We start from the raw sequence: 22,403 nt of genomic DNA on the forward strand, positions 1-22,403 counted from the left end.
GGGACCCAGACAGACCGTGCATTTATCATGTCCGTCATTTGAAAGCAGTTTAGGCAACCCAGACATGGTAATAGTGCTGTGTTCACAACAGTGTACAGACCACAAAGTGGAGTATTAACACTTTATGTGCTTGGAACTGGCACTCAGAACCAACACTCTGTACCGTCTCGGTTACACTCGGCACCGAAGCAGTAACCTTGAACTCAGAAGTGAGAACGGGGGCGATAATTGCAGTTACTGCTAGTGGCACGTTAGCAGGGATGCCCACCTGCAAGTCAGCCATTGGCTAAACTCAGTATATAATACAACCGATAGCCAACGCAAAGCAAAACACACAGTAAACAATACTGTAAAATTAACAATAATATTCTTAACAGAATTCAGCTGAACATGTCAGTGACTTGGTGCGCCAAGATCCCAGGAAGGACGGCAATAGAGCCGCAGGCTTCCCATGGCACACAAGGCCGCAGTGGGACTTAGCCAGCACTAGCTGAAATACAGAAAAAAAAGAAACTCTGCTAGAAATAATACAACATTTTTTAGCGATTCTGTAAATATTTAAGAACATAAGAAAGTTTACAAACAAGAGGAGGCCATTCAGCCCATCTTGCTCGTTTGGTTGTTAGTAGCGTATTGATCCCAGAATCTCATCAAGCAGCTTCTTGAAGGATCCCATGGTGTCATTACTGGGGAGTTGGTTCCAGACCCTCACAATTCTCTGTGTAAAAAAGTGCCTCCTATTTTCTGTTCTGAATGCCCCTTTATCTAATCTCCATTTGTGACCCCTGGTCCTTGTTTCTCTTTTCAGGTCAAGGAAGTCCCCTGGGTCGACATTGTCTATACCTTTTAGAATTTTGAATGTTTGAATCAGATAGCCGAGTAGTCTTCTTTGTTCAAGACTGAATAGATTCAATTCTTTTAGCCTGTCTGCATACGACATGCCTTTTAAACCAGGGATAATTCTGGTTGCTCTTCTTTGCACTCTTTCTAGAGCAGCAATATCCTTTTTGTAACGAGGTGACCAGAACTGAACACAATATTCTAGGTGAGGTCTTACTAATGTAGCGTAATTAAGCAAATGTAGCGTGAAAATATTCAGGAGGATATACTTCTCAACTCTGACGTTACTCAGGTTAGGCTGAAAAGGAAAATGACGATACTGTCAGGGTGAGTAGTGGTTTTATGCTCGCAGGGGCGGAGCAGCACTACGTCACCCTCATCTGACGAGTGTCAAAGTTTTAAAGGTATAAAGTTTTCAGGGATCGGGTGTCTTAAAGGGGAACACCCATTTTGTAATGGTTAATATGCCCTACTTGAAAGGGAATCAGATTCTGGAATCCTTAACAAGACAGCTGAAAAAGTTAGGAGGCAGAACTATTCTCTCAGGTCTACTACCTGGTAGTGGTGGTGGGGATGAAGTATTCAGTAGAATTAGGGCCTTAAATACTTGGCTGGCTGGTTGGTGTGTGCAAAAAGGGCTGGGATTTATAACCAACTGGGATTGCTTTTGGAAAATAAATAGGTATTATAGGGAAGATGGACTGCACCTAAATAGGTAGGGGACAAGCAGGCTAGCTGATAACATCAGACACCACCTAGCAAGGTACTTAAACTAGGAACTGGGGAGGTGAGGGAATCTAAAGAGGCATGTAAAATTGCCATTCCCGCTACCCGCTGAGTAAACACAAAGGTGTATGCTACAGTAACCTTCGTCCAATTCCTATTACCCCTGCTCAATCACATGCTCTTGATTGGACCAATTTACACCTTAGGTTTATTTAATGTCAGGTCTCTATCTAATAAGGCTCCATTAATTAGTGATTTTATTCAGGATTACATTGATAATCTCTCTTACTGAAACTTGGCTTGGACCGAATGACAATGTTTCCCTGATTGAGGCTTCTCCACCTAACTATTCTTTATTCCAGAAAGCTCGCTCTAGTCGCCGAGGAGGTGGACTTGCTGCTGTTTTCCATAGTGAACTTAGAATCAAACAGGAAACTGTTGAAGGTTATTCATCTTTGAAGTTTCAATGAAATAAAAATAATCCTAGGATTTCTTTTTGCTACCCTAGATAAATTAATTAATCTTTCCCCCAATAGACCTACCCTTGACATTGGCTCCTCTCACAGCTGCAATGACTTCTTACATTGCTTTAAAAATAAAAAATACTAGACATCACAAATGAGATTCCAGAGACACCTTCTAAAGGAGGACTCCAGCACAATTTGACCAACTACACCTATCAAGGCTACTATGGGGATTTTTTCTTTGATTACCTTGCATGTACTGACAGAGCTGGTTCAACATATGAGAGCTACTGCATATGCTCTCTCGATCCTATTCCTACAAAACTATTAAAAGATGTTCTTGGTGTTATTAATACCCACGTTTTCAAAATTATAAACGATTCACTTACATCCGGTATAGTTCCCTCAGCACTTAACCGTTAGCGGTCCATTTATTCAGCGCGTCTCAGGCGAGTCAGGTCCAATTTATTTTCACACGCGCAGTTTATTTTAGATGCGCAGTTTAAAAGTATTTTTTTTCACAGTAAAACAGGTTTAAAAGGCCCTGCATATCAACAGGACACTCAGTACTGCCTCTCCAGCCCCGCACCATCCCTTGTTCGCTGTATTTTTCACATACTTCTTCATTAGATGTGCACCCTGATAAATCATCTCCTGATCACTCCTTTTATCACCAAACTCCTCAATAATGCGATCCAAGTCATTATTTTATTCCTATAACATCTCAAAAAGCTCTGCAAATATTCTTTGAGCGCTGGATGCGGAAGCAGCTATCTTGTTTGTTTATGGCCATGTTATCTCTGTGATTTCTTTTTTTTGTTTTACTCGGCTTCTCTCGACTCCTATCGGTCTAACTCGGCCATTGAATGGTTTTCTCAGCTTTTTTCCGGATAAAAACGACTAGAGACCTGTGCTTTATGTCTTTTTGATGATGTCGGTCAGGGTCCAACATTGGACCAGAAAGGGAAAATTGTAATGTCGGACCCGGTCCGACATAGGACCGCAAAGGGTTAAGGTAGCTGTGGTAAAGTCCTCAATAACAAAAGGCCAATCTCCAACCTACCATTCTTAGATAAGGTTCCAGAGAGCTGTTGTAATTCAATTACAAACATTTCTAACTCTTAATGCTATATTTGAGAAGTTTCAATCTGGTTTTTGTGCTGCACAGCTCTTGTCAGAGTTGTGAATGATCTGCTGATAAGCTCTGACGTGGGATTTCCATCAGTTTTAATTCTTCCAAGTGCTGCCTTTAATACCATCCTACTGAATCGACTTGAAAGCACAGTCTGACGTTATCCTATCCTGGTTCAAATCTTATCTTTTGATAGGTTTCAGTTAATCTCTATTGGAGGTAAAATCGGCATTATCGGAAGTTTTCTGTGGTGTTCCACAGGGTTCCATTCTAGGTCCCTTGCTGTTTTCATGCTACCGTTAGGTGACATTATCCACAGACACGGAATGAACTTCCATTGCTATGCTGATGATACTCAGCTATATATGTCCCTAAAGCCATGGATTTCTTCTGCCTGGGTGTTATTAGCTACTTTCCTTATGGACATCAAGCATTGGCTGTCACAATTTTCTAATGCTGAATTCAGATAAAACAGAGGTTATGCTAGTGGGCTCACAGAACCAACTAAAAGGAAACATGGGACTACAGAGCTCAACCCTTGCAGTCTCTCATCAAAACAAACTAGAAATTAAGAATTTGGGGGTCATCTTTGATCATGATATCATTTGAGACTCTTAGGGAAGTTACTAAAGTATCTTTTTTACCATTTGAGAAATACAGCCAAACTAAGACCAATTATTTCCATATTTGATGCCGAGAGACTAATGCATGTCTTTGTTTCATCTAGAATTGGTTATTGTAATGCCCTTTTTTTCTGGTGTCCCAAAACGTGTGGTATCCCGCTTGCAGCTTGTTCAGAATATCGCCGCTAGAATTCTGACTAAAACCAGGAAAAGTGAACATATTACCCCTGTCTTGGCCTCTTTACACTGACTCCCTGTGCAGTACAGAATTGATTTCAAGATTTTGCTGTTAAATTACAAGTTTTCATGTCAAAATGGCTTTCTTATCTTAGGGTTTTAATGTAACTTCAAAATTGCTGCTTTTGTATTATGCGTATACTGTTCTTTAAATGGTCTGATTGTGGCAGTTGTATGTGTGACATGCTATACAAATGTATTGTGGTTTGGTCTTTTCTGCTATGTACGGTACAGTGCTTTGCGATACTTTTGTATAAAAAGCGCTATGTAATGCAATAAATAAATAAATAAATAAACCGTAGAAAATGCAGCGTATAAAAAGTGTATTGCACAGATTTTTATATAAAAAAAAAAAAAACTTTTGCCATAATAGGACAATTATACAGATTATGTGAGAGCTAATCATTGTATTTATCTTGCTCTTAATTGTATTAATACTTGTACTGTGATTCTTGAAATGTATTTTTGTTTACGACTGTAAGTCGCCCTGGATAAGGGCGTCTGCTAAGAAATAAATAAATAAATAAATAAATAAATAAATAAATAATAAATCTACAGTGGTAGCCACAGTTTGCTATGAAAATACCGAAAGATGGAATGGTAAAAACAAGTCAATGCGATATGCAGTTTTGTTAACCGCTAGAGGGTGTTACCTGACTAGAAACTGGTTTGTTACAGGATTACTACTAAAACACAGTTTATCACCAGCGGAAGTCACGCGCTAAAATTTGTGAACATCAAAAGCGCAACACTTGCATTAAGTTAAAGTCATTTCTATACTGCTACTGCACTATACGATTCTGGTAACAGCTGAATATTAACATACGATGAACTGTCTATTCGGCTAAACGTTGCCTAATAGTAAAAAAAAAACAACATGTTGTTAACCACCCAGCTGCTTATCCCGCGATTTCCACGTGAAGCGCAAACGAGTCCAAACTTGTCACCCGTAAGAATAGCGTGCAGGTACTTATATGTGCATCTGCAAAGTTTAACACATCCTTTTAACGTGCTTCAGTTAATAAATAAGTTGACAATAGAGTAAAGTTGTCTGCAGTTTTGATTTTCACTTGACAGACCGGGTCATCTGTATATATACAGCTGTGAGTGAAAAACGGATGCCTGTATATCTACAGAGAATAAAATGAGGAGTTTTATTTATTTATTTATTTATTTGTTGGTGTTGCAAGTTGTAAGGAAGCCATGTCAGGATTGGTGCTGGTCAAAAACTACCTATTTATTTATTATACCTATACTTCACAGATAATAATGCATATAAAACAGCGCTATACACCCGTGCCTGAAACTGGGGAAGATACTGTATATGACGTGATTGAAAAGTGTTCTGATGTATATATGTGCTAGATAAAGACGTTAGCATTGATGAGGGTTTGAAGTAAAATAATTTCTAAAAAGTGATATGCCTGCATAAGTGTTATAATGTTATTATAATGCTGCCATTGTAAAGAATTACTCCCCTTCATCTCCTCCCTCCTCAACACCTCTCTACTTTCTGGTATCTTTCCCTCTGCCTTCAAAAAAGCCTCTATCACTCCCCTCCTCAAAAAACCTACCCTCGACCCCACCTCCCTCCAGAGCTACCGTCCTGTCTCCCTCCTACCCTTCCTCTCCAAAACCCTTGAGCGGACTGTACACCGCCAGCTCTCTGCTTTCCTGTCCAACCACTCTCTGCTTGACCCTCTCCAATCTGGCTTCCGCTCTGCTCACTCCACTGAAACCGCCCTCCTGTCTGTCACCAACTCACTTAAGTGTGCCCGAGCTGCCTCTCTCTCCTCTGTCCTAATTCTCCTCGACCTCTCTGCTGCCTTTGACACTGTTGATCACTCTATTCTACTATCATCTCTTGCTGACCTGGGGATCTCTGGCACTGCTCTGGCCTGGTTCTCCTCCTACCTCTCCAACTGCACTTACCAGGTAACCTGGCGTGGAGCAACCTCCACACCTCACCTTCTCTTAACTGGAGTCCCCCAAGGGTCAGTCTTGGGTCCTCTCCTGTTCTCTCTCTACACCTGCTCCCTGGGCCCCCTCATCGCATCCTATGGTTTCTCATACCATTTCTATGCTGATGATGCTCAGATTTTCCTCTCCTTCCCCACCTCTGACTCCACCATCTCCTCCCGTATCTCTACCTGTCTGTCTGCTATTTCCTCCTGGATGCACTCGCATCACCTCAAACTCAACCTCTCTAAATCTGACCTCCTTTTCTTTCCCTCCTCCTCCCCCTCCTCTGATCTCTCTATCTCTGTTCCTCTGGAATCTACCACATTCTCTCCCTCTTCCTCAGCTAAAAACCTTGGAGTCACCCTGGACCCCTGCCTCTCTTATTCCCAGCACATCTCCACTCTGGCACGCACTTGCCGATTCTTCCTGAGCAACATCCGAAGAATCCGACCCTTCCTCACCAACTATGCTACCCAGCTCCTGGTCCAGGCCCTGGTACTCTCCCGCCTAGACTACTGCAACTCCCTCCTGGCTGGCCTCCCTGCGTCCGCCACCCGTCCGCTCCAGCTCATCCAGAACTCTGCTGCCCGCCTGGTGTTCTCTCTGCCTCGCTTCGCCCACGCTACTCCACTACTCCGCTCGCTCCACTGGCTCCCAATCACCGCTCGCATCCAGTTCAAGACTCTTGTACTAGCCTACAGATGCCTTGACCAGACTGCACCCAGCTACCTCCAGACCCTCATCTCTCCCTACACCCCCACTCGACCTCTCCGCTCCGCCTGCACTAGAAGACTAGCTCTACCTCCGCTACGCTCCCCTGCCTCCAGAGCCCGCTCCTTCTCCACCCTTCATGTAAATGTGCTTTATTTTGCTCTTATCTGCCCCCTATTTTACTGCATTTAATCCTGTACTTCAGAATACTGTAATCTGCCAAGTGTTTAACCTGTAGTACTTTGTATTTAATCACACCCTGATGTAACTATCACTATTTAATCATATCCTGATGTAACTATCACTATTATCTGCTGTATTATTGAATTGTGGTTTGTCACACTTGAACAAAAGTTACTGTATTTCTTGCTCTCATTGAATTACTTGTATTGTAACACTTGAAATGTATTTGCTTACGATTGTAAGTCGCCCTGGATAAGGGCGTCTGCTAAGAAATTAATAATAATAATAATAATAATAATAATAATAATAATAATAATAATAATAATACTATTTATACTTATAAAATGCTGCCATTGGAAAAAAAATAAGTTATGTTGTGATCTATATTATAATGCTACAATTGTAAACACATTGCTGTTTTGTTATTTAAGTTTTATTGAAATAATATATTTCTGCTTTTCATAATAAAAAAGTGTGTATTTTAAAAAAAATAAGGCAAACGTCATTTTGTAAACTGTCCAAATTGCTTATTTGAGGCTAAGAATGAAAAATCTGCAAAAGGAAAAAAATCCCAAAATAAAGGGGTAGCTGGGTGGTTAAAACGTACATGCATGCAACAGTAAGCATAAACAAATATCCTGCTCTCATCTATGTCATTTGCCATGTGTCTGCCCAGTTCTGAATGCTGTCTAGATCACTTTGAATGACCTTTGCTGCTGCAACAGTGTTTGCCACTCCTCCTATTTTTGTGTCGTCTGCAAATTTAACAAGTTTGCTTACTATACTAGAATCTAAATCATTAAATAATACTGACCTAATACTGATCCCCGTGGAACACCACTGGTTACCTCGCTCCATTTTGAGGTTTCTCCTCTAATCAGTACTTTCTGTTTTCTACATGTTAACCACTTCCTAATCCATGTGCATTCATTTCCTTGAATCCCTACTGCGTTCAGTTTGAGCATTAATCTTTTATGCTGGACTTTGTCAAAAGCTTTCTGGAAATCTAAATAAACCATGTCATATGCTTTGCAATTATCCATTGTCGATGTTGCATCCTCAAAAAAAATCAAGCAGGGTAGTTAGACACGATCTCCCTTTCCTAAAACCAAGCTGACTGTCTCCCAGGATACTGTTATCATACAGGTAATTTTCCATTTTGGATCTTATTATAGTTTACATAAGTTTACATATAATAGAAGTCAGGCTTATTGGTCTGTAGTTACCTGGTTTGGTTTTTCTCCCTTTTTGTGGATCGGTATTTTGTTTGCAATTCTCCAGTCTGTCGGTACAACCTGTGTCAAGAGACTGTTGCATGATCTTGGTTAACGGTTTGTAAATAACTTTTCATTTTTTGAGTACTATTGGGAGGATCTCATCTGGCCCAGGGGATTTGTTTATTTTAGGAGCTCCTAGTCCCTTTAACACTTCTGCCTCTGTTATGCTAAAGTTATTTAAAACTGGATAGGAACAGGTCGACATATGGGGCGCATATATATATATATATATATATATATATATATATATATATATATATATATATATATATATATATATATATATATAGCTTGTCGCAACTCCATTCCATACTCCCAATTACTAAGACTGAGACGCATTTGCAGTGAGGATAGTGATTTTTTGAATAAAACAAATGACATGTGTGCATTTTTCAGAAACCGTGGTTTTCCAGACACTATACTTAGAGAAGCTCAGTTAAGTGTATCGACAATAAACAGAAAGGATGCCTTGTACAAAACCAAAACACAGAATACCAACAATCGTATTCCCCTTGTTCTTACATATCATCCTATGACCAAAAAAGTACAACACATCGTACAAAGAAATTTTAGCATTCTTCAAGATGATCCTTCTACAGCTCCTATTTTCAATAACCCTCCTCTAATGTCATACAGAAGAGACAAAAATCTAGAGAGCATCTGGTCCACAGTAACATTCGACCCATTCTGGACAGTCTTAAGGGTACGTTTCCATGCAATAGGTCACGCTGTGCTACTTGTAAATACATTCACAGCAACACAGTAGTTAAGGGAGCAAAATCCTCATTAACTATCCATGATACTTTTACTTGCACTAGTAAAGGAATAGTATATTGCATTGGCTGCATCAAATGTAACAAGCTATATATTGGTAAAACAAAACGACGCATGGCTGATCGCTTCGTGGAACATCTGAGAAGTATATGAATTAACACCTCTACCTTTCCTGTCGCCAGACATTTTAATAGAAATGACCACACTATAGAAGACGTCACAATTTGTGGGATGGTTCAATGCTATGAACTAATGCTGCCAGGAAACAAAAAAGAATGTGAACTTATTTTCAAACTAGGCACTTTGGAGCCATTATGAATGAACATTCTATTCTGAGGTCATCATCATCATCATCATCATCATCATCATCATCCTGAAATTTTGTTTAAAAGACTACTTGTTTGTTTTTTATCAACTTCTTAAAAGCACTGTTTATTTGTATTCAGCCGATGAAGGACTTGTAGTCCGAAACGTCCTAATAATTGATTTGTAATCAATTATTCTACCTTTAAGTACCTGAAATATCCTTTTCTCTTTTTTCTTTTTTCTTATTGATCATTTTGGTATATATACATACATACACAATTGGAGGCCGCGTTATTTGTGTTTCACCTTACAACAAATATTGGCATTTTTGTTCCCGAAATGATTTACAAAGGCCAGATTAATATTGTAGCGTACTGTGGGAAATGAAGGAAGGAGACACACACAATTTGCAGGTACTCGAATCCACGGTTTATTGGGACGATTATTCCCGGCCCGTCAGCCTGGGCCACACCAAAAACAACAAAGTCTTGCTCATTCACACTCCGCTGTCAGCTCTGTCCGCGTTGATGTGGGCTTTTATGTCCCCGTCTACCCGGACGTCAATCAATCCCGACCGAGGCAAGCTTATCGCTTCGCCACTTACACACACACACACAGACATACACAGACAGACCAGTAAACTGTAGACCAGTCGTGTAACAGTATAAATCCCAGGTTGTTACAATATATACAGCATAATAGAAACCGCTATTCCATATTATAATAAATATTGTAAACTGTAAACAAATAACACAGAATCTAAGAATTTGTACACACTTGTATTGTTTCGTAATTGTTAGAAAAAAAATACAGCGTAAGCAAGTACTACAGGTTTCCACTTAAATGGGTTTAAATATGGTAATGTAAAACAACAATAAAACATTTGTGAGTCAAATTGCATTATGGGGGAAATGGGAGACTTGACCTTACCATGTTATAACTGATTCCGCACTATAACGAGTCGCGTAATAACAGGGTAACACTGTATATATACAGGCCCTACATTTAGCAAACTTTTTACGCATGTAACTTTGATACCGGTTTCATCATCATCAATATTATGTTTTTATCCAAGGTGACTTACACACAGGTGTTACAGGGCTGTACCGGGTTACAATTTCAGTTAATATTCTTTAACTATAAACAACTAATTGTCCATTATCACGCAATTAAACGTTTCTGTGCGTGCGCAGCAATGTCGGCAGCTTAAAATGCAAGTGTGGTCTCAAATGTGCACAAAGAGACTAGTATCATCCATATTGAAAATGAAATTAGATTTATTTTTACTTAAACCGTAATATATTTTTTGTAAATACTGTATACTGTACCTGTAGTATAAATACATATTTACATTAATATTATAATTAAGCTGCAGATCATTTGAGATTCTTGCTGGACTGATCTTTTCCTGTATGCTTAAAGGGCGAGTGTTTTGTGAGGTATTTATACTTGTAAGCACTTTTTATAGAGCCTGCTATATTGATTTTAGTTCAATAACTACACTAATTCACTACCTCTTCCCGTTTGAATGAGCGTGAACAATCAGTTGACTAGGAACAGAACTCCAAACCATGTGCCTTTTAGCAACACTCTGAAATTACGCATGATTGGCCTCAGGGCTTCCTGCTGGTCTGTTTAATGCATTTGCTTTTACTACGTTGGCAGGACTAATGAAGTGCAGCTGATTTAATTTGGTCAGAAAAAACAGGATTGTAAAGCTGCAACATTTTTGCGTTGCCGCACCACAGCTAACGAAATTTAGTCAGAAAGAATAGGTTTGCAGACACTTACCGTCAGAGGTTAACATGAGTGTTTCTTTAGTTTTCCAGCTATCATACATATCCCAAATCTTTACAGTCTTGTCCCAAGAGGCACTGGCCAAAATGCCTTGCACAGGGTTGAAACTCAAGTTGCTGATTGGGCCTTCATGCCCAGCTAGAACCTGCAAATGACAGTCTTTTAATATATCTTTTTTAAATTACAACTGCAAAGTACCTCCATTGGCTGATTGCCTTGACAACCACCTACAATTTGTGAGGGTCTGGAACCAACTCCCCAGTAATGTTGTTGAAGCTGACACCCTGGGATCCTTCAAGAAGCTGCTTGATGAGATTCTGGGATCAATAAACTACTAACAACCAAAACAAGCAAGATGGGCCGAATGGCCTCCTCTCGTTTGTAAACTTTCTTATGTTCTAACTCAAAGTGTCCACATAATTTTCCCTCAGACCACAAGTTCAGTACTGAACCATTATTGAAAGCTTGTCTAGTATTGGTCATGTATCATGTTCTACTGTAGTCAGAATAACTGCTCGTTATCTTTTCGTGGGCACTAAATTGAATTATTATACTTACTTCCAGCAGTCGACCAGTCTGCATGGACCAGATATAAACTTCGAATGAGCCCTGGGAGCCAGCGCTCACTATCTCACCACTCGCGTCAATAGCCAGACAGGAGAACTGGGTGGGCCTTGGGGAAGTGAATGTGCGGAAGTTCCGGTACCTGAAAAGGCAGAATATACATACCAGAGTTGTAATGACGAGTCAATGACTCGACTCGGAATCAAGTTACAATTTTTCGTGACTCGACTTGACTCGAGTCCCTGCAAGCAAAGACTCGACTCCCTGCTGAAAAGTCTCCATCTGACTCAAGTCATTGTCTTTATGATAAAATCAATAACAAACATTTAATTTTCAATACATGCAGCCCCTCTCTAACATACGCAGTCATCTTGTCATTTTGCACATAAACAGGTAAATGCCATGGTTAAGACCATTGCTAAGGAAATAGAAAACACCTTTCTAGCCTATAGCACCATTCTGCAATCATAACGTTGCAAGCAGCAGAAAGCCCCAGAATCAAAATGTGTAGGTGGGAAGCAAAGACAGATTTCTGATCATAGAAAATCCTGAGGAAAATAGTGATTTTTGAGTTGTCACAGACACGAAAAAACAAAACATGGAGAATATACTAAAAGTACATGCGTAGTGGAGTTTGCTTTTAATAACTATAGTCAACTGGGAGAGAAACAAGCAGGCTGCATCCTGCCAGCACTGTAAAGCAACAATATGAATAAACTGCATTCAAAACACAGCACCAGTAACTGCCACTAATTTATACCGGTAGATTTTTAGTTTTTTTCAACAGCTAAAATGAGAATCTGAATTAATCAAAAACTCAGGCACAATGCAACTGCGGTATTTTTCCAAAATGAGTGGTAGTCGATATTCGATATTTAAAAAAACAACAAGGCAGAAAAAGCACTGATTAGGAGTTATTTTTCAGGTTTTGTTAGCACACAAATAAAGGTAATGAATGCATTTAAATGTTTCTAATAAGTAAAATTTTGCCTAGTGAAAGCTTGACAAGTAAATAATTTGGGAAGTATTTGGTGCTCACTATTCTCTATTTAATGAATGTATGTATGGTTGTATGTATGGCTGTATGTATTGTATCTATTTATTTATGGACACCATATCTTTTAAGGGAGTTCGTGTTTTGTAGCTATTTTTAAATTTCCCTTTAAATCCAATTCTGAATAAAACATTGTTTACAGTACAGTGTTAAGCTAATGCAAACTAATAAAAACTACAAACATTTGGAAGTTTACCTAAACTAATATTAGGTAGTCCAAGGCCAGTGCTAATCAGGGTCTGTGAAACTCGAGGGTTATGTTAAAAGTCTTCGTTATAGACTTTAACTAAGGCTTAAAATGTTTTTCTTTTCTTTCTTTGTGGTCACGTCTTGTACTTTAACACATACACATACATGAAACTTTAACTTAAAGTTGTATGTATATTAAGTGTAAGATGTGACTGGAGAGAAAGTTTAAAAGATTCATTTGTTTTTGTACTTTTTTTCAGTACAGTATTATGTTTGTTCTGCCATTAGGACTCCAACAGACACCTTTTTACGATGTGTTGTGCTTTTGTGAAACAGTATCTGTTACTTAAAAATGACTAGTTGACATTTAATGCAAAAAGACACTCCATAGCTCAGCTTACAATAGAGATGTAGTACAGATTCCATGTTGTTGTAAATTATATAAAATTTTGCCTCAGTTCCTTTATTTTTCTATTTGTCTCCTATGTGTTAAAACCTTGAATTAATATTTCAAAATGAAACTAAATACCACCAAATTTCCTTTCATTTGGTTAATTTATCTGAAACAAAACTATAAGGGGGAGTGTCAGTGTTGAGAAGTGAGAAAATATTAGATATGTTTTTTGTTTTGTGGTATCAGTCATTACTAAACACCCTACCCAAATGAGCACAGAGAAAGGGGTCTTTATACAGTGGCAAAATGTGCTTATAAATAGATCAAGGAATCAAATTCACTAAAATGGAAAGATGAAAACAAAGCAGAAACCGTGGACTTTTAATGGTGAACATAAGTGGGGCAAGTATGACCACATTATTGTGCATCCTAATTTTGTATTTTTATGTATGGATTGCTAATCTCCTGTAAAACACATCTGATTAAATCAAGATATCTTGAACTGTCAGAACCCGTGCTTAATTTGTGCCGGGGTCCAGCTCAGGAACCTCTGGGCGTGCAGAGTCATATTCCTAGTACCTCTAGTTAAAAATCTTATAAAATGCTTTCTTTTTAAATTCTCAACACAGTCATATCAAGTCTGCAAGCTCTTGCGTGTGTGCTGCCACTTTGTATCCTACTTTAAATTACTTTACGATTTCAGCTTGAGTGCCTTTAAGTAAGATAACACCTGCTGCAACTCTATTGATGTTTTTTATGAACAAATAAGCTTACTTGATTTGAAAAACGTCATGAACGATACAAGCAACTTCTTACACTACTTGGTTTGATTAAATGAGTATTACACAACAAAATATGAAAGCTGAACATTAATTTCAACAAAGAACAACGACAACTTTTTAATGAAAAAAAGATATTGTAGCCTACTTCAATAGGAACATTAGCCTGCTATATTATATTAAACCAAAAGAATAAAAAAATATTTCTATCTGGTTCTCTCTTGCCTTTTTCAATGAATATAATTTAATTAATAGAGAATAAAAACATACTAAGATAACAACTACCTAGCCTAAGTTTAATTAATCGGTTTTGTAATCTACCAGCGGCTTCTGTTGCAAACACATTTCTGATAGTGCAGACCGTGGGTCAAACCAATGTTCGTGTTGGGGTGCGATTTTTTTTTTTTTAAATGAATGTTGTCCTTCTGGAGTCCTCTGAATGCCTTTTAATTTGTTCATTTTTTAAAACCATTTAAATGGAAAACCGTAACACACGTATACAGGCATTTTGTTTTTATTTATTATTTCTCCTGTGGTTGCTTTTAATTAATTGTTCTGCATGTACTACTACTTTGTATATGATGTAGAATATGTGATTGTAAACATCTAACACTAGTACGTACAATACTCTTTCAAATAAACGTCTTATGATTTTGAATGTGTGTTTCTTAAGAACGGTATTATTATCATTGCTGGCGCCCCGGCACCTCTTTCTTTACAAATTAAGCACTGGTCAGAACTAATGACTCGAAGTGACTCGACTCGAGCTTGGCATGTCAAAGACTTGCTTCCCAATTTTGGTGACGCGTTACAACTGATACATACATATACATACTTCGTTATAATTGGTGAAAAGGCATAAAAACAGCAAGGGGGTGCAGGTAAAGGACTTGCCTGTGAAGATCGAAAGCCCTGACTGTGCCATCTAGTGATGCGCTCACAATCACAAAACCTGTCGAGTTAAAGGTGACTGCAGTGACGCTGCTGGTGTGGTCTGTAAAAGTGACAAAACAGAAGCCACTGTTTGTGTTCCACACTTTGACCTGTGGGAAGGAAACAATAAAAAGCTAATATACGAGAAATAATGATGTAGTGAAAAATTACTGTAATGGCATTTGTTACTTACGCAGTATTTTTTCATTGTGTTGCCCTACACAGTAGTTGCAGAATACACATACCAATGGGTTCAAATGAAGAAATAATTTCATTTTATCATGGTAGACATCAGTTTTATATTTAGGAAGGTTATATATACTGGTTTCATCAAAGGGAGAACAAACCCAGAAATAATGCTTAGAAAGTTAGATCCATTTATTCCATCTCTTGTGCAAATTGACATCCTATATAAATCAGGCAGGATTTTTAGTAGAAGCAAGGCACTGGTGATACTTACTTTGCCATCGTCCCCTCCTGTGGCAATGTACTGCCCATCAGGTGAATATGCCAGAGCCACCATGTTGTTGAAATGGCCTTGCTGTTTAAGAACAAAAGACTCGCTCTGCCACTCCCAAACGAGCAGCTGACCTAGACCTGAAACACAGCACAGCAAAACAAGCTAATTAAATTGACTTCATACAGTACATAGTCCTACTGGAATTCAGCATCTCATTCACAGTTGTTAAAACTACAGATTATGATAAAGTTTTTGATACTGTACTGTTAACCTTTGTTGAATGCCACTGGAAACAAAGAACAAATAATCCACGACAGGGTATGCAGCAAGACATATTTAACGCACGCCTGGGTGTCTTACCGCACACCCTGAGGTGGGTTATTGTGGCTATAATTATTATTATTATTATTATTATTATTATTTATTTCTTAGCAGACACCCTTATCCAGGGCGACTTACAATTGTTACAAGATATCACATTATTTTTACATACAATTACTCATTTATACAGTTGGGTTTTTACTGGAGCAATGTAGGTAAAGTACCTTGCTCAAGGGTACAGCAGCAGTGTCCCCTATGAACCCACGACCCTCCGGTCAGAGCCCTAACCACTACTCCACACTGCTGCCCCCAAAAAATGGCTCTTATAATTTATTTATTTTTTAGATACTGCATTTGTTTTGGCTGACTTTTTGTACTTTAGCCTGGGGCTTTATCGCAATCAAGATTGAGATTTTCAAGAAAAGTAATCCAAGGAAATAAATTATCTATTTAATTTTTCTTAGTGTTTGACTATAGAAAATGATAAGGTGTAGGGCTGTGTTCAAAGGTTCAAAGGTTTGTTCGCTAGCCAGGAATTCGAAGGTTTGTCAGGCAGCATTCACGCACTGTCAGGTGTTTTTTTCATTTTTTCTCTGTTAAACCGTTTGACAATATTTGAATACTATAAATCACACATTAAATGTCACTGCAAAATGTGATCTCTTGATTTGTATAATGCCTATTACTTAAACAAAAGTTGTTTAAAATCCACTACCAGATCATTCCACGTAGCACCTCTTTATATGCAGCCTCCGTGCATTGGTGCAGGGTAAAACAAAGCACTGGGGGAGAACCTGTATCGCTAGTATTGCTTCAATAAAATATGTGAAAATATGTGAAAATGAAAGAAGTTTTTTACAAACCGCTAACCAAGATCATGCAACAGTCTCTTGACACAGGGGTTGTACCAACAGACTGGAAAATTGCAAACGTAATACCGATCCACAAAAAGGGAGACAAAACCGAACCAGGTAACTACAGACCAATAAGCCTGACTTCTATTATATGGAAACTTATGGAAACTATAATAAGATCTAAAATGGAAAATTACCAATTACCAATTACAATATCCTGGGAGACAGTCAGCATGGTTTTAGGAAAGGGAGATCGTGTTTAACTAACCTGCTTGACTTTTTTGAGGATGCAACATTGACAATGGATAACTGCAAACCATACGAAATGGTTTATTTAGATTTCCAGAAAGCTTTTGACAAAGTTCCACATAAAAGATTAATTCTCAAACTGAACGCAGTAGGGATTCAAGGAAATGCATGCACATGGATTAGGGAGTGGTTAACATGTATAAAACAGAAAGTACTGATTAGAGGAGACACCTCAAAATGGAGCATTAATGAATGGGTTAACTCTGTGTTTGCTTTCACTTTGAAACTTTTTACTATGTCTCCTACGCACACCAGCTGTATAATTGGCTCATCGAGGTGAGTGGCTCTCGTGGCGACATGTTCTGGCATAATTGAGATACCACTTTATTACATTGAAAGTCTTAAATCGAGTGTATGCAATCTATGGTAATAACTTTTACCCTTGTACATGGTACTACATAAACATGAATGTGATTTCTAGTAATCCGTGTATTGCAGTGTTTTGTGGCAGATTGCAAGCACCGGCCAAAAAGGGAAGCTACTCCTGATTTCCTATAGTAGCTCATGTTAATCTCCTAAAGAAGTGGTAGTTAATGAGAAACAACGACATGGCAATGTATGTCTGCTCAGAATCTTGGAAGACTGAAAATAAATGTAAGGACTGGTTAGTTCCATGAATATTTTTTGAAACAATGTGTGTTTTTCTGGGGGGTTTTTTGTATAAAATGCAAAAGAAAAAATGGAACACATGAAAAATAAATAGAAAACAAAATACAGCTTATGGCTTACCATGTTTGTATTCAAATTTACTATCAATTAATACTGCTTCTTATGTCTAATTTAGAAATTTCTTCACATTTTTTTTCTTCTGTCTCACTTGGTATTATGGTGTCTATATAAAATGTGACATTGTTTGTTTTTGTGCCTCAAATATAATTTCTGTGTTTCACTGGTGTCTGGTTCTGTCTTTCACCACTAGAAATTATTGCAAAAACCAAACAGTTTGCTTACTTTGAAATTTACTGTGTACTAAGACACGTGTACCACAGGGATCAGTATTAGGTCCTCTGCTATTCCTAATCTACATTAATGATTTAGATTCTGGTATAGTAAGCAAACTTGTTAAATTTGCAGACGACAAAAATAGGAGGAGTGGCAAACACTGTTGCAGCAGTAAAGGTCATTCAAAATGATCTAGACAGCATTCAGAACTGGGCAGACACATGGCAAATGACATTTAATAGAGAAAAGTGTAAAGTATCGCATGCAGGCAAAAAAATGTGCATTCTAAATATCATATGGGAGATACTGAAATTGAAGAAGGGAACTATGAAAAAGACCTAGGAGTTTATGTGGACTCAGAAATGGCTTCATCTAGACAATGTGGGGAAGCATAAAAAAGGCTAACAAGATGCTCGGATATATTGTGAGAAGTGTTGAATTTAAATCAAGGGAAGTAATGTTAAAACTTTACAATGCATTAGTAAGACCTCACCTAGAATATTGTGTTCAGTTCTGGTCACCTCGTTACAAAAAGGATATTGCTTCTCTAGAAAGAGTGCAAAGAAGAGCAACCAGAATTATCCCGGGTTTAAAAGGCATGTCGTATGCAAACAGGCTAAAAGAATTGAATCTATTCAGTCTTGAACAAAGAAGACTACGCGGCGATCTGATTCAAGCATTCAAAATCCTAAAAGGTATTGACAATGTTGACCCAGGGGACTTTTTTGACCTAAAAAAAAGAAACAAGAACCAGGGGTCACAAATGGAAATTAGATAAAGGGGCATTCAGAACAGAAAATAGGAGGACTTTTTTACACAGAGAATTGTGAGGGTCTGGAACCAACTCCCCAGTAATGTTGTTGAAGCTGACACCCTGGGATCCTTCAAGAAGCTGCTTGATGAGATTCTGGGATCAATAAGCTACTAACAACCAAACGAGCAAGATGGGCTGAATGTCCTCCTCTCGTTTGTAAACTTTCTTATGTTCTAAAACACACACACCTCCAAAGTCTCTCAAGGTGCAGGGTAGAAAGATTTTAAAGTTAAACGCACACATATATTATGCTCCAAAGTGTTTATATTTTTTTATTATACCCAAGATCAACGTTTCGATCTACAGATATCTTCATCAAACCTGGTCTGCAACTGCTTTGCAATTGTGCAATACGAGTCTCACTGACACTGCTATATTAAAACCTGCATACTGAGGGGGGCGGAGGCAGTTCCTGGTAAGTGACGTGTTTGTGAACTTCGCAGAGTCTTCTGGGAATTGAATTGTAGTTTGGTGCAGTGATGTCGTAGCGCTGTTATGTGCAGTCGCTGTAATGGTCAGCGCGGTGATGTCTGCGCGGTTTTGGACTTGCTGTGATGTCGTGATACAAGGTACACTCTCAATATAGTAAAGAAAACAGGTTTTGGTGCATATTTTTTAACTTTACATCATTTCTCAATAGATTTTGGAAGAATGATTACATATTATATATAGTATTGCATCTTTGTGACCCAGTATTTTGAAAACACAAAAAAATTGAGGCAACAACTATTTTTAAAACAAATATTTTGAGGACACAAAATAAAAAAACTAACCACAACACAACGAAATTCTCACAACAAATAGTTTCTCACAACGGAAATAAGGTCACTGATATGATAAGGCAGCCAGGAGCAAGACTAACAAGAGGAGGAAAAAAAAGACTGGTGGAATTCGGTGAGTCATATTTATTTTATATTACATCTTCATCTTCTTAAATGTGTTAAATGTTATGTGACATATTCTGGATTAGCAGATATCAGCACCCTTCTTGTTAGCAAGGTAAATATTTATTAGGGCTGTAGCTAGTGTATTATGGATTTGTTTTTGTATAGATGTAATTAAAATAAATACTACTCTTTTTCAACTGGTAGCAAAGTAGCTGAGATGGCAGACAGTTGTTACTTTGAGTGGAAGTTTGACTGTGCTGGCAGGTCAGACAAGCATACAGTTGCCGGACCACAGAGAATACAATTGCAGCAAGGATTAGGACGATAGAAAGCATACTGAACTCCAGAAGCAATTAGATGAAAATGACCAACTTGAAATACTATCATAAAAGTTGTGTTTCAAAAGTCATTTGAAAAGATACACAAAGCATTCATCAGATGGTGAATCCAGTGACCAAAATGTCAGGAGACTCCGTCGATTTGACATTTCTGCATTTAGTTTTCAAAAACTAAATGGAGAGGACTTCATATTGGAAAAGGACAGAAAGCATCCAGACCGGTGGAGGCCAGCATATCTCTTTCATCAGCTGGAACGCAAGACAGTGAAGAAGTTCATCAAAGAAGTACTTCTCGACGCATGCAATGAAAAATGATGATTGGGCATCTCAAGTCAGGGTAAGATTAGTAGGTGCAGTGAGTGACTTACATGCTGCGGATGCAAAATATCACATTGACTGCTGTAATAAGTTTATGTCGCCAAGGGCAGTTGCTGTAGTGCTACATGCAGGCAAGTGTTCAGAAACTGACAATGATCAGCCATATAAGGAAATTGTGAAAGTCCTCAGATTGGATGAAGCACATATCTGAAACTCGGTGGAATTGCATAGGCAATATCAGGACAATGGTGGGTCTAAACTGAGCCGTCCAAACTTAATCAAAACACTGACTGAACAATTCAATGAAGACCTCCTGCTACCTTTGCCTGGATATGCCAATATTATAGCCTTCCACACAAAAGCCTCTTCTGTCCTGCGGTTGGCACCAGATGAAGGAGATTATGACCTGCGTGCTGCTATCGCAAAAGTATGCAAGCAGATTAAAAGGTCAAATCAATCCCAAGAGAGAGAGAGCACTACAAGGCACGTCTGAGTAAAGAAGATGCTCGACAGGCAACCATCAAGACACTGATGGAACTTTTTGACTCACAATCACCAAAACTTGATGACACCCCCCCCCCCCCCAGCATTACTGATGGTTAACATGGTTACTGGCACCTTGTCTAACACACCTACAGATTGGGTTAGGCAAAGATGTGCTATTCTAAAGAGTGCTTCATGCACAACTTTCAGGTGGTTTGTACCCACGATGAAATACTAAGGTTTGAAAAATCAGCAGCCCATGCTGCTTCAGACAATTATGAATTATCAGGCATTACTGATGGTGACACATGATTTACTCAAGTTGTAGTTGACAACTTTAATGCTGAAATTTCATCTCAGAATGGAAAGCAATCGACACATTCACTAGCTGTGCTTGTGGCGCAAACAAAATAATATAACACTGAATCTGTAGAATCCAATGTTAGCTCAGCAATCAAACAAATAAAAAACGAGACATGTCACAACCCAGAGTATGATATCATGGACCTGAGAAGCCCCCAATACCTAAAAATGCAGCTTTGAATTCACCGTCACCTTTGAGAGTATTGTGTAACTGTGTTGGGTCTGCCAAGAAAGTAAAGAGAATAATATTCTCTTTGTCAAGGAGATACTTTCAAATGATAAGCTCCCTGAATTCATGACTACAATACTTGAAAGTAGTGCAGTCTTAAAACCAAGACCTCTGCGACATATCAGCCACTTATTGACATGACCCCTTCCGATCCTGATACAATGAAGCCCAGCGCCTGACTAAAATGGCTGGTCAGGAGGTGAATGTATTCACATGTGACCAAAAGCTTTACAGAGTTGTTCTACATGTAATGTGGGTGTACCCAGAAAGATTCTCTGATGGTGTGCTAAAACTTGGAGGCATGCACCTTCTGATGAGCTTTGTTGGGTCTGTCGGTACACTAATGGCAGAGAGTGGCTTAGCGGAGGTTGAAGCTGACACCCTGGGACCCTTCAAGAAGCTGCTTGATGAGATTCTGGGATCAATAAGCTACTAACAACCAAACGAGCAAGATGGGCTGAATGGCCTCCTCTCGTTTGTAAACTTTCTTATGTTCTTATGTTCTTATGGGGAGGTGTTTGCTGGTGTGCCAAAGATGCTCAGTGGAAATAAATTCCCTAAAAATGTCATGTTATGGTTGCAGAAGAGGTTATGAGGGGTATATTTGATTCAAGTGCACTTACCAGTGGCGATGAACAATGCTCAGTCTCGTAGAACTAGTCGTTAGAAGAAATGAAATCCAGAATAGCAACTGATGAGAAGGTATTCGCCATGAACTACAACTTTTTAATCGGTCCAATGAAACCAGACACCCATCTGGAAAACATTGCGAACACTGTTTCCGGTAAGGTCACCCCTTCAACAGTCAATGTTCATGAGGCAATATCCATTGGCTCCAAACAGATAAGAGTTTTAAGATGACTGGCCAGTAAATTGCAGTGACGCAAAGTTACTATCGGTTACTGCAACGCGCTCACGCATACAGCTCCAGCAGATGATGAGGATGATGAAAACCCAGACATAGGCTCATTAGCCAGAATCATGTGTAAAATCAGAATCGTACTTAAGGGCATAAAACACTAAATGCCACTTAGAGCACTGTATTAATATGTTTGTTTTAATACTCAAGATAGTTTTAGTGGCCAAGTGCATTTGACTGGCCTTATTGGTTATCTGTTCAAAAGGCATGCGTTCTGTAAT

General features: G+C 38.7%; 1 protein-coding gene across 1 annotated transcript in view; it reads right to left on the minus strand.

The window, feature by feature from the left end:
• The window catches only part of pwp2h (PWP2 small subunit processome component), a 104,728-nt gene that overhangs the window by 37,189 nt on the left and 45,136 nt on the right, over positions 1-22,403 (minus strand). Inside the window, exons 10-13 of the mRNA XM_034010878.3 lie at positions 15,406-15,542; positions 14,907-15,055; positions 11,591-11,738; positions 11,027-11,177 (exon numbers count right to left, since the gene is read on the minus strand). Coding sequence (XP_033866769.3) covers positions 11,027-11,177; positions 11,591-11,738; positions 14,907-15,055; positions 15,406-15,542 — 585 coding nt within the window. The remainder of the gene's footprint in view (positions 1-11,026; positions 11,178-11,590; positions 11,739-14,906; positions 15,056-15,405; positions 15,543-22,403) is intronic.

This window comes from Acipenser ruthenus, chromosome 8 (genome assembly GCF_902713425.1).
Source record: "Acipenser ruthenus chromosome 8, fAciRut3.2 maternal haplotype, whole genome shotgun sequence".
NCBI lineage: Eukaryota > Metazoa > Chordata > Actinopteri > Acipenseriformes > Acipenseridae > Acipenser > Acipenser ruthenus.